Source organism: Ochotona curzoniae, unplaced genomic scaffold, assembly GCF_017591425.1.
Source record: "Ochotona curzoniae isolate NIBS_2020 unplaced genomic scaffold, NIBS_Ocur_1.0 contig_43, whole genome shotgun sequence".
NCBI lineage: Eukaryota > Metazoa > Chordata > Mammalia > Lagomorpha > Ochotonidae > Ochotona > Ochotona curzoniae.
This window is the reverse complement of record NW_024466218.1, coordinates 8331485-8344612: the sequence shown is the minus strand read 5'-3', so window position 1 is coordinate 8344612 and position 13128 is coordinate 8331485. Positions and strand designations below refer to the sequence as shown.

Genomic DNA, 13128 nt, shown 5'->3' with positions numbered 1-13128 from the left:
CTCTGGCTTATTCTGCAAATGGTCACAAGAACCATCGCTGAGCTGATTTGAAGCCGGGAGCCAGGAGCCTCTTCCAGGTCTCCTTTGCGTGCACTTGCAAGCAGAGGAGTAGCTAATTGAACCATCACGCTGTCCACTATTAGACTGTTTCTGTTGTTTCAAAATTTACTGTGGAAGACAGTCTGAAAGAAAGCAACAGAAGATAGTGATCTCCCATCTGTTGCTTTACATTGGCTTGTGTCCTAGATGCCTACAACAGCTGGACACTGGTGCAGGCTCAGGTTCTTCCGTGTGAGTGGCAGGAGCCCAGGGCCTTGTAACTGTCGCAGTGACCTCCCATAGTGTACATTAGTGGGCAGTTGGAAATGGAGCAGAGCTGGGGCTGGAATCCAGTCACTGCTGTGGGATATGAGCGTCTCAAGGGGACATCTCTCCCCTCCATCATTTTGCTTACGTAAAATCATATGTGAAATGACATTCTTTCAAAATCTTTCTGTATCATGAGTAATGTTTTATTGTGTAAATTTTCAAATCTATACAGAGGCAGAGAGCATTTAGCTATTTTAAGGATTTTTTTCTAATACGATTTTCCTTTAGGCACGAGCCCTAGAATGGTACTGTGGAGTTAGAATTATAAATATGTTAAGACCCTTGATCTGTGTTGAGATAAACTGTAATTTTTGAGAGGTAAATTTGCTTTCTAAAAGTCATGGTGTGTATAGCAGAATGTTTCTTAATATAAAAAATACAAAATTTCTGATAGTGAATTGACAGATTTTGATTCGTATAATGATTCATGCTGCAGGATAATTTTCTAATTGTTTCATTATGGATAATTGCCATAGCATAGTGTTAAGTGAAAAATACTCAATTACAGTGTGAATTTCAAACATTTAAGCTAATTTTCATGCATTGTGTATGTACTATTCAAGTATGATAAAAATAGCATGAATGAAAATGATTCACTTTAGTTTCAGAAAAGCTCTGGCAGAAGTGATGCTGTTGAGGTGGGGAAGAGTAAAGGCATTGGTGAGAGTTGCAGAGAACATCAGCTCTGTAACCTCCATTTGTGAAAACATCGTCAGGACAACATGACAGAAGCTGGTCTTTGGGAGGCCAGCGTGATGCCAGTTATACTGCCTGTAATGTCAGCATCCCTTAGGGCACTGTTTTGAGTCCTAGCTGCCCCCCTTTAATCTAGCAGCTGCTTGCTAATGTCCTAGGGAAGGCCATGGACCATAGTCCGAATGCGCTGTCCCTTACATCTCCTTGGGTCACTAAGATGAAGTTCAAGCTCCTGGTTTCATCGTGCCCAGCCCCTAACAGTTGACTGCCATTTGGAAGCAGAAGGCTCTCTCTCTCTTCCTCTTCATTCCTGTCATTCTGCTTATCAAATTTAAAAATCTTTTTTAAAAGTTGGCATTTTAAAAAGCTCAATATGCTATTTCTTCTGTCATTCCTCATGCCTTTTCTGTAAATATTTAAAATAATTTATAAAAAATTATTTGTGAAGCTAGAGAAAATACATTTTCTCAAAATTAAGGAGAAAAAACACCAATATTCTAAACTAAGCTGCAGCTTGGCTAGGGTTGATGCAAACTTCATTTTCACTCATAGAATTGGAAATAGAAGGAAAAAAACAATTGGAAAAAAATGTGTATATGAATTGGCAACTTCAGTTTTTTTAAAAGTATTTTTATTTAAAGTGCAGATATTATCAAATGTGTATTTAATGATGATACTTGTTTTCTTAGGTGAAAAGCAAGCAGCTACTCATGTAAGTCTTGATCAAGAATATGACTCTGAATCCTCTCAGCAGTGGCAGGAACTTGAGGAGCAAGTTGTGGCTGTGGTTAACAAAGGAGTAATTCCCTCCAATTTCCATCCCACACAATATTGTTTGAACAGCTTTTCAGATAATTCAAGATTTCCACTTGCTGTTGTTGAAGGTGATATAATTGCGTTTTTGATTTTTTTAAAAATTATGGGCCTGTTTAATTTAATTTCCAGTGTATACCATCTGCTAGAGGCTGTAATGTAGAGGTAAATTAGAAGTGTGTGATTTACTGAGCTGCATTTAGAACGCCAAACGGTGGGGAAGCTATTGCAACCATAGAATCCCTTGTCCCAGTCATACGCCTTCATTACAAAGAGGAAAGCAACATTTAATGGGAAAACTGGGCTGTTATATACCCTTGACATTGGAGTGAAGAAATACAAATGTTGTGGCAGCTATGTTTTTTTCAGCTCTCTGACTCGCTTTATGAAGTATTCATTGGTGGTAGTTTGCAGAAAGTTCCAGTTCTAGATATGTGGAACAATGCAGTCATACCTAAAGGAAAAAGAAAAGTACATATCAGTAGAAACTGCTTTAGTTTGTTTTTTTCCCTAGACTAGCAATACAAAACAGTCATTTTGTGTGTGTCTGCCTAAGGCAGCCTGCAGTAAGCAATAATGTTTGGTATTTTAGGCATACTGAAGGTAAATACCGACTGAGGGTATTTTCAATTTGTAGATTTATTAGGGTATAACTACACTGTGAGTCATGTATTTGCATAGTCAATATGATGTTCGAATATACATGAAGGAACAACATTCTTTAGTAGGAAGAAATTGGGGAGATGCAGAGAAAGTGATTTTAAAATGAAATCCTGGGTAAATGAACATTTTACGAGCTAGTAAAAGGTAGTCTATGCAGAACACAAAACTGTCAAAGCAAAGTTTGTTTAGAGAATCAAAGCTTAGGGTGAGATGTGAGGTTTATTAAAGTTACTAATTTAGGTCTTTATTTTATAGAACCAATTACAGTGGAAGTGGCTTTTAGAAATCCTTTGAAGGTTCCACTTTTGTTGACTGATTTGTCGTTACTCTGGAAGTTTCATCCCAAAGATTTAAGTGGAAAGGATAAGGAAGTTAAAGAAATAGTAAGTTATTAAAAGGTATTTGTAATAAGCATGTTTCAGTTATAGTCTGAGATGCTATTGTACCATTTCAAGTTCTATCATCCAGTGAGCTGTAATTAATTCCTATTTTTGGCTTATTTTTGTTTTTAAAAATTGTGCATTGTTGAAAATTGAGAAGATAGAAAAGCATATGGTATGAAATTGTTTTCCCAACATTTAGAAGTAATGTGTATAACATTTACTCTTTGTCTTTCTGATCATTGACATTTATAAGGTTTTCCCTCATTTATTGGGGGGCTTTCCAGAAAGTTCACGGAGACCATGTATTATAAAAGGTCTGTGCATATATTTAAACATTTTCACAATAAATTAGTTACCTTTTAACTTCTTGTTTACACTCTTATATTTTATATTCTTTCATATTATATATGTTGCTTTTTACATTGAGTTTTATGTATTTTCTGAATAAAATTTCTCAGCATTTCATTTTTAGTGGTCCATCATTTGGATGATTCCTAAGCTATTCTGAGGTCATTGGTAGTTGTTTTAGAAGGTTTAGTTTGTTTACTGTCACGGTACTGTGGTAGATAGCCTTCAGATTATTTCTGAAGGGAATATTTTGAGACATGAAATTAGAAAACCCTAGGAAGTAGGTATTTTGACACGGATGTCACACACACTAAGATGAGCAAGCTTCTCACCAGCAGCATGTGGTGTTGATTATCTTTGTAACAAGAAGCATTATTATTTATAAAAGCTTTGTTGAATTTGGTCAGTAAAACCACCTTTGTCTTATTTTCTATTTCGATTTCTTTTTTTAAAAGATTTATTTATTTTTATTACAAAATCAGATATACAGAGAAGAGGAGAGCTAGAGAGGAAGATCTTCCGTCTGATGATTCATTTCCCAAGTGCGTGGAACTGCCGGTGCTTTGCCGATCCAGAGCCAGGAGCCAGGAACTTCCTCCTTGGCTCCCACATGGGTGCAGAGTCCCAAGGCTTTGGGCTGTCCTCAACTGCTTTCCTAGTCCACAAGCAGGGAGCTGAATGGGAAGTGGAGCTGCCAGGATTAGAACTGGTGCACATATGGGCTCCCGGTGGGTTCAAGGCAAGGACTTTAGCTGCTAGGCCACGGCGCCGGGCCCCTATTTCATTTTGTAAAGAGTTTCATTTATATGAAAGGCAGAGTTAGCGAGGGAGAGAGCTTGCTGGTTCATTCCACAAATGATTGGAATGGCCAGAACTGGGCCAGGCTGAAGCCAAGATTCAGGAGCCAACGACTTCATCTAGTCCCAAGTGGGTGCAGGTGCCAAAGCACTTGTCCTTCCATGCTGCTTTCCCAGGTGCATTACCAGAGAGCTGGATCGGAAGTGGAGCAGCCAGTGCTTGAACCAGCACACATATGGGAAACCAGCTACCTAACCTGTATGATACAATGCTGACCCATGCATTTCATTGATTCCTAGCAAACTTGAGTATTTTAGAGGAGGTTTCATACTACACAGTGAAATTTTTTGTGTAATTTTATGAAATTTCTTTAGTATAAATGTAATCTTCCTGTAAACTTCAAATTTTCTTTTATAAAACTTCTAGTGGTGATGGACTAAGGTGCTGAACTGGAGTTTAAGGAGATTTGATTTTTTTTTTTAAAGATTTATTTTTATTATTTTGTTATTGGAAAGGCAGATGTACAGAGAGGAGAGACAGAGAGGAAGATCTTCCATCCGATGATTCACTCCCCAAGTGAGCGCAACGGGTCGATACTACGCCGATCTGAAGCCAGGATCCAGGAACTTCTTCTGGGTCTCCCACATGGGTGCAGGTTCCCAAAGCTTTGGGCTGTCCTTGATTGCTTTCCCAGGCCACAGGCAGGGAGCTGGAAGGGAAGTGGGGCTGCCGGGATTAGAACCGGCGCCCATATGGGATTCCGGGCGTGCAAGGCGAGGACCTTTAACCACTTGCGCCACCGCACCGGGCCCAGGAGATTTGATTTTTATTTCTTGTGTCAAGTGACTAATTTCGTGGTAAAAAATAGTGTTTTTGAAGAGTTTTACCTTCTGCAATTGCCTGTGAATCTACTTTATGACTTAACCAGAGATTGTAGTGCTTTATAAATAGCACTGGTTGGAGGAAACAGGCCTTTCTCCTTTCACTGTGTTTATTATCCCCCTATCTGTTCTACATCACATCTAAGCTGCTGTCATCTTTACTCTGTGTAAATTTACCAAATTGCAAAACAAGAGCGTGGTTGGGATGAAATGTAGAGAAATTTGGTTACAATAAAGATTAAATTAAGTGATTTTTTCTTTCTTTTTTCTTTTGAATTGCTGGCTTTAAGCAGCTGAACTTTTTCTTGGGGGTCTTGTATTCTGTGTGGCTGTATCTTTGAACAGATCACTTCTTAGCTGAGTTTGGCTGAACAAAATAGAAGCATATCAAATGCATACCACAGTATGGCTTTTCTCTAGGTATAGTAACAATCTAATAAATGCTAAGTTTCATTGTTAATGTTATTCTTTGTAAGTAAGTATTGATATATAGGAGTATTAGTAATCTGATATTTTATTACTAGAATATGTATTTTATTAAAAAAAAACTTATTTGTTTTTCAGGTTACAAGTTATCCTGAAATTATTGAAACTGAAGTTATTTCAGAATTTTTAATTAATTGTGAAGAATCTAAAGTGGTAATTGCTTAATCATTCTATCTTATATCCTGTTGAAAACCAAAAAGTTAAAGTTTTGCTTTACTTTATGAAGATCTTTTAGAGATTTTCTATTGAGAAAGATGCTTTTCATCATGAAAAATTGACATTTCAGAATGTTTGTATTTCTATAACATTACAGAATTTGCATGTAATGCTATTGAAGATATATAAAATCATAATAAGGGTGACTTTAACTGTCTCCACAGGCAAGATTAAAGCTCTTTCCCCATCACATAGGGGAGCTGCATATTCTGGGAATTGTTTATAATCTTGGCACTATTCAGGGCTCCCTGGCAGTAGATGGCACTGCTGCTCTTCCTGGATGTCACACAGGTAATGCTGTAGCATTGCTATAAAATTAGAGAATTAATACTTGAATTACTTTCTGAGAGTTAAATGACAAAATAGATTTAAATGAATCTAGGTAAAGGCATTATGTCACAAGATAATTAGATTTTGTAAAATGATTCACTTATTTATTTGAAAATCAGAGCTACATAGAGTGAGAAAGATGCTTCCATCTGCTGGTTCATTCTTCAGGTGGCCACAACGGCCAAGGATGGCCCAGGCCAGAGTTAGCAGCCAGGAGCTTCTTCTAGGTCTCCCATGTGGATAAGAGGAACCCACGCACTTTCACTAACAGGGAGCTGGACCAGAAGTGAAACAGCTAGATCATGGAGTGGTGCCCATTTGGAATTCTGGCATTTGCAGGCTGCAGCCGTTTTTCTTTTCTTTCTCTTTCTTTCTTTCTTTTTTTTTCTCAAGATTTATTTATCTAATTTGAAAGGTAAATTTACTTAGAGAGAGGGAGAAGAAGTGAGAGAGAGATCCTCTTTCTGTTGGTTCACTCCCCAAATGGTAACAGTGGTCAGAGCTGGGTTGATTCAATGACTGGAGCCTAAAGTTTCCTTCAGATGTCCCAGGTAGTCACAGGGACCCAAGGTCTTTGGCTGTCTGGCACCATTCTCCCAGGCAGATGAGCAAGGAGCTGGATTCCAAGTGGAACAGCCAGGACTAGAACAGGCTCCGCAAATGGAGGCTTATGTGCTATGGTGTGTAGCTGGCCTCCAGGCTGCAGCTGTACCCACTATGCCACAAGGCCAGCCCAACTGAGATTATTTTAACCTTTACCATAGCTGTAAAAATAAACAACTTTATTTCCTTCAGATATATACTTTTGGTATTTTCTGTAAGGTTAGTGGTCCAAATTTAATAAATTCTAGCCATCAGTTGAGATGTCTACTGCCAAAATAATAAGTCTTGTACATATTTTATTTCTTTGCTGTTTTCATGCAGTAAACTTAAGATCAGTGTTTCCCATATCATTGAATGCTAGACACTTTCATTTCCATTTTCAAATATGTAAATACTGTAGGGATTTCGTCTGATGCCGATAATCTTGATGCTCTAGATGGAATGTTTTACACATCTCTGAAATTATAAAATAAAAGATTTATTCATGTATTTAACAAAGTGTATTTAAAAAAAAATATTCAAGAGAACCTTTCAGATCAAATATTTCCTTGTATTTGCTATATGTAGTTATTTCAGCATAGGTTGACCAGATGCCAGGGAGGGAGTTTAAACGTAACCAACTATTTTCAGTCTTTCATTTTATTAGATGGGTCTTATTTTGTAGCATGTTAAGGTAACTGACTAGTCGTTGACAGACATGAAATGAGCAACAGAAGCTGATTGCTTATGTTGACCTGTTTTCTAGAATAGTTGAAAAATGTATTGGTGGATCTTTAATTGAATGTTTCTAGTTGTATTCATAGGATAAACTGTTTTAAAGTGAAATGAATGTATAAGAATGAAAAAAATTATAAACAAAAATTCTACTGAGTGTGGTAATTTGCATTATACTAGTATATTTTTATTACTTAGTTGATGAATCCCAGAGATGATTTATTTATAAAGGTATATTTTAAAAGAAGAATAAATGCATATTAAGAACTTCTTTTATGTATTTGAAAGGCTTAGAGACAGATGATCTGGGAGGTGAGAGGGAGATATGGGAGAGAGCCATAGAGATCGCTGTTGAATCTGCTGTTTCACTCTCCAAATGCCTACGGCCTGGTGCCCAGGAGCCAGGAGTTGCATCCCTGGATCTCCCACAGAGCGTCAGAAACCCAAGTCTTGGACCCTCAGCTGCTGCCTCCTGGATATATTAGCAGGAGGTTGAGTGGGAAGTGGAGGTGGGACTCAGTCCTGGCCACTCTGATATAGAACCTGTGTATACACACACGTGCACTCTGCTAAGCATTCTGATGCTCTTGGTTTATTTATTTATATTTAACTAAATCATCCATCTAGTACTGTGGAATTAAGGTTGTCGATAGAAAGCAGTTAATTGTGCATGAATGTTATGGCTTGTATGTTACTGCATTATATTAGTGTAAGAAGACCCTGAATTAACTGAAAATCAATCATATGCAGAGTTTTTGTGGGTTTTTTTGGGGGTGGGGGGTGGTAATTCATTATTATGTAGAATGCTACTAGGAATTTTGGTCAGTTGAGGTTGAGGAAGTGTTTTATTGTATCATCTTTAACCTTCACTGTGACCTTCACATCAAAGATTGTGAGTTGTTTTTCTGGAAAGATAGTCGCATGTGCTAACTATTCACGTGCATAAGCACTGAGTGGAAGCCTTTGGGGAAAATATCATATGCATTAAATAAGCTTAATCTGGAGACAACTACCTAAAAGAGTAAATGTTCTTTGTTGAGTCTCTTTAGAGGATGTAGTTATTTGTAATCCAAACATAATTCACACTTGTGTATATATGTCAATGTGAGTAAAAATGGAAAGTTTACCTATTTAGTAGTTTGAGTTTTTTTTTCCTTTGAAAAAATGTATCTCTTCTGGTCTGTATCCAGATAGTGGCTTTTTCAGGTCTCATTAGTCTGCATTATGATTAGATACAGGTTTCAAAAGATTTCCTACTTAGTGGTGTGTAGTCTCTCTGCAACTAAAATAAACATGGAGTTATTATCACTGAAGTTTTTGTTTATTCTTACTAGTATTTGTCTAGATTTTCCCCAGAAATTTGGTAAAGCAGAGTTTATATATTTAAGCTAAATTGTTGTCTGTTAAAGTATCAGGTTACTTTAGGGCATTGGTTGTTTTTCATTTTAGGAAAATATTCCTTGAGTATGTCAGTCCGAGGGAGACAGGACTTAGAAATTCAAGGCCCTCGACTTAACAACACAAAAGAAGAAAAAACGTCTATTAAATATGGCCCTGACCGACGTCTAGATCCCATAATCACTGAAGAAATGCCACTGTTGGAGGTATTTTGACTTTTAAAGTTTCATGGACTTAAATATGGTATTTTGAATCAGTTAATATTAGAGTTTAAGGCTGTTCATATTATATTGGACCATATTTTTTTTAACTAGTGTTTAATAGAAACTCAGAAAAATGAGACAGTCATAACAGTTTGCATTATGTTATAGGCATTCTAAAGTTTAACTCTGAATATATTAATGGAAGTCAGAAATGGTGGTTAATATTAAAATCAGCATTTCATTTTATTATAATTTTTCAAAATGTGTAAATGCTTATAAAATTAAGCATTATCTAAGTATATGAGTTCTTACATTGGTCCCACCCCATTACTTTCTTTCTTTTTTCTTTTCTTTTCTTTTTTTTTTAAAGATTCATTTGTTTTTATTGGAAAGTCAGATATACAGAGGAGAGACAAGAGAGGAAGATCTTTTATCCATCGATTCACTCCCCAGGCGGCTGCAACGGCTGCTGCTGCGCCGATCCCACACTACGAGACTGAAGCTTCTTCCGGTCTCCCACATGGTGCAGGGTCCCAAGGCTTTGAGCTGTCCTTGACTGCTTTCCCAGGCCACAAGCAGGGAGCTGGATGGGAAGTGAGGCCGCTGGGATTGGAACTGGCGGCCAATATGGGGGAGGACTTGGACTTTAGCCACTAGGGTACCACACTAGGCCCGTTTTTATCATTTTTGATAGTTAATTGAAAATTCTTTATTTTTTTCTCCATATGATATTCTCCCTATGTATGTTCATATGCTTGCCTGTTAAAACTCTAAGAATTGGGTACTATTTCCTTTTTTACCTATTGGATGATTTTAACAACCTATAATTATACTTGCAGGACAGTTCCGTCAATAAAATAGGTGGTGTGTATTTGTTGAGCAAAAGATATTATTGAGCTATACACATTGTGCCCTGCTGAATTCTGTGTGTAAAGTGTTCTTACAGGGCAGATAAACGAGTTAGAGAAGGACCTGAGTGACACTTCCTGATACATGAGTTTTGTACTTATTGTGACTGGCTTAGTGTCTCTCTTTTTTTAAATAGACTCTTTGTAGCTTTTGTGTGTATGTGTTTTTTTTAATTTTTTTTTACTTTTCTAAAAAATTTTTTTTGAAAGGTAGAGTTACAATGAGAAAGAGAAGGAAGAGAAGGAGAGAGAGACTAAAGATTGATCTTCCATTTTTTGGTTCATTCCTCAAAAGTCTAGAACAGCAAGAATCCAGGAGCTTCATCTGGGTCTTGTACATGGCTTCAGGTGTCTGTCTGCTGCATTGCCAGGCACATTAGCAGGGAACTGGATTAGAAGTGGAGCAGCTGGGACTTGAACCAGTACCACTAGGAGATGCCAGCATTGCAAGTGGCAGCTTAACTGTTTGCACCACAGTGTCATCCTTGATTTGGTATCTCTGTGTAAAGATTTTTTTTTTGTATGAACCAGGATTTATTTATTTATTTTTATGATACAGTTCCATAGATCCCTGGTATTTTCCTTATCCCAGTCCCAATTCCCACCCCCCACACCTATTTCTTATATGTCATTACTAACGTATAGTTCTTCATACACAGTCATATGTCCGTCATTGCGGGCATGGACAATGGCAAAGAGTCCAGCATCCTTGTGTTCAGATATAGTAAACAGTTTCATTGTAAGTCCATCTTTGTCTGGAAGTAGAAATACATACTGCATTGTATCCTCACATCTGGTTATGTTAGTCTCCATTTCACAGCTACTGTACATCCCCTCAAATGAAAAGTCATGATACAAAATCAACAATAGAAAGAAAGATATGTTATTTAACTTCTTGACGTTGTTAATCTCTTTTTTTCTTCCTGATGTTGATTTTGTTTTGTGGCTTTTCATTTAAGGGGATGTATTAATAGCTGTGTAATGGAGACTGTTATATCTAGTAATGTGTTATTTAACTTCATGGTATTGTAAATTTCTATGTAGAGATATTTAAAAAGATATTTATGTTGTTGATTTTAAAGGCAAAGTTATACGTAGTGTTATTTATATAGAATGAGTTAGTCCATCCACTAGTTATTTTTTAAATGGTTTCAGGGGCCAGTGCTCGGCTAGGACTAAGCCCTGAGACTGAACTCCTCCGAAGTTTCCCTTGTAGGTAGCAGGGGCCCAGGTACTTGGGGTCTTCCAGGGTTTTCTCTGGATCATTAGCAGGGAGCTGTATTGGAAGTGGCAGCTAAAATTTTAATCCGACCTCACCTCAAGAAATCACTCTATGGGTGATGGCTTAATGTGCTGCATCACAACTCAGGCACCAGGACTTTTTTACTTTTTGGTTAACATTTCTTTAGTTATTTGAAAGATTTGCAGAAAGAAATACTGAAACTGCTGGTTCATACCCCACATGGCCACAACAGCTGGGGACTGAGCCAGCTGATGCCAGAAACCTAGGGGCTTGGTACAGTTCTCCCATATGCGTGCAGAGGCCTAAGCACTTGGACATTTTCCTGTTTTTCCTAGGCCCATATGCAGGGAGCTAGACGTGAACTGGCACTGAAATATGGTGCTGGAATCGTAGGCAGCATTTTCACCTGCAACACCATAATTCTGGCTCCAGCTCCCAGATTTCTAGTTCATGCAATTTTTCTTTTAAGACTCTGGAATATGTCACTCCATTCTCTTCTTGCCTGTAAAGTTTCCTATGAGAGACCTCCTGTGAGTTTAATTGGCATACCTTTATATGTCAATTGATTTTTTTCATGTGCACATTTAAGAATCTTTACCTCATGTTCAACTGAAGAGAGCTTGATGATCATGTGTCTTGGTGAAGATTGCTTTTGATCAAGCCTGTTGGGAGTTCTGTGCCCTTCCTGGATCTTGTTTCCCAATTCTTTCTCTGGATTAGGGAAATTTTCCTTTATTATTTCATTCAATATATTTGTAAAACCAGTTTCTGTTTCTGCACCTCTGGGACTCCCATACCTCTTATATTTGGCCTCTTACTAGTGTCTTTTAATTCTTGAATACTTTTTTGGCCTGATCCAGCTCTGTGTCCAGCTTTTTGTTTGCTTCCCCCTGATGACAGGAAATACCTTCCAATTCTGAGATTCTTCTGCTTGCTTCATTCTGTTTTGGAGACTCTCCACTGTACTTTTAATTTGCTCTACTGTGTTCTTAATTTCTGATATTATCAGCCTTGATTTGCTTTATGGCTGCTATTGCTTGTGTAAAATAGCCCTTAAATTCTTTGAACTTTTGTATGTGCTTCTCATTGTTGATTAGAATCTTTAAAATGAGTTTTCTGAATTCTGTGTCCCCCATTTTCTCGATGTCTTCCTCAGTTAACTCTGAGGTTGGCATAGGGTTTTGCTCCTTTGCAGGGGAGTTTTTAGTCATATTCATTGTGCCTTTGTCTCTTCTTTTGCTCTTGATCATTGTACTTCTGGTTAGCAGAGTCTTCTCCTTGGTTTTTTGGGGGGCAGGTTTCTAAGCTGTGTCACCCCCAGGTCTACAATGTGATTTTACTTATTGCAGTTGGCACACAACTCTTTGCTTGCAGCCAATTGTGCCACTCCTCCCGGCGAGTTGCAGGTCTGGGTTCTTACGTTAGATTTCTACTGTGGTCTCCATAGCCTCACCAATCTCCACCTCCTGTGATACTGTGCTGAGGCTGCACCGTTGTCTGTACAACCTTTCTCCCACTTCTGGTTGGAGCAGGTCCCAGGATTAGGGAGACACCAGGTGTCCTGTATAGCTAGGTTGTTGGTGGTGCTGATTTTGCCAGAACCTGTTGGACATTAGGTCTGGGTGCCATACAGACCTATTTTGACTGTACAATGCCACAGTTGGTATTACTTTCCTGCGGGAGCAGTGCAATCCAGTGATCTCTGAGTTCTGGCAAGTTCAGCACATGCTCAGTTCACTGTTGTTTCCTGCAGTCCTAAATTGCCACAGTGTAAAAATGGCGCCTTATGTACTAACTCTTGAGTTGTTGACCTGCAGGAGAATGGAGCTTGATTCAGGTGTCCCTGTGCATGGCAGGGGCCCAAAAACTTGGGCCATGTTCTGCTGAGGCATGTTGGTAGGCAGCTGGATTGGAAATGGAGCAGTTTGAACTCAAACTTGTACTCAGATGGGACGTTGATATTTCAGGTAGCAGCTTAATTGTTACCACATTGCCAGCCCCTTCAGGGATCTTTTAAGTATGCCACTCAGTAACCTTTGTAGTCCAGATTTCTTATTTATTCCTAGTCCTTGGCGA

General features: G+C 38.2%; 1 protein-coding gene across 4 annotated transcripts in view; it reads left to right on the top strand.

Moving 5' to 3' along the window:
* The window catches only part of TRAPPC8 (trafficking protein particle complex subunit 8), an 88649-nt gene that overhangs the window by 55408 nt on the left and 20113 nt on the right, over positions 1-13128 (top strand). For 3 of the 4 annotated variants that reach the window (XM_040984857.1, XM_040984855.1, XM_040984856.1), the window contains exons 15-19: positions 1755-1949; positions 2797-2924; positions 5516-5590; positions 5818-5944; positions 8750-8904. In XM_040984857.1, coding sequence (XP_040840791.1) covers positions 1755-1949; positions 2797-2924; positions 5516-5590; positions 5818-5944; positions 8750-8904 — 680 coding nt within the window. Of the gene's footprint in view, positions 1-1754; positions 1950-2796; positions 2940-5515; positions 5591-5817; positions 5945-8749; positions 8905-13128 lie in introns of those variants that run through there. The other variant, XM_040984858.1, reaches the window with a different exon arrangement.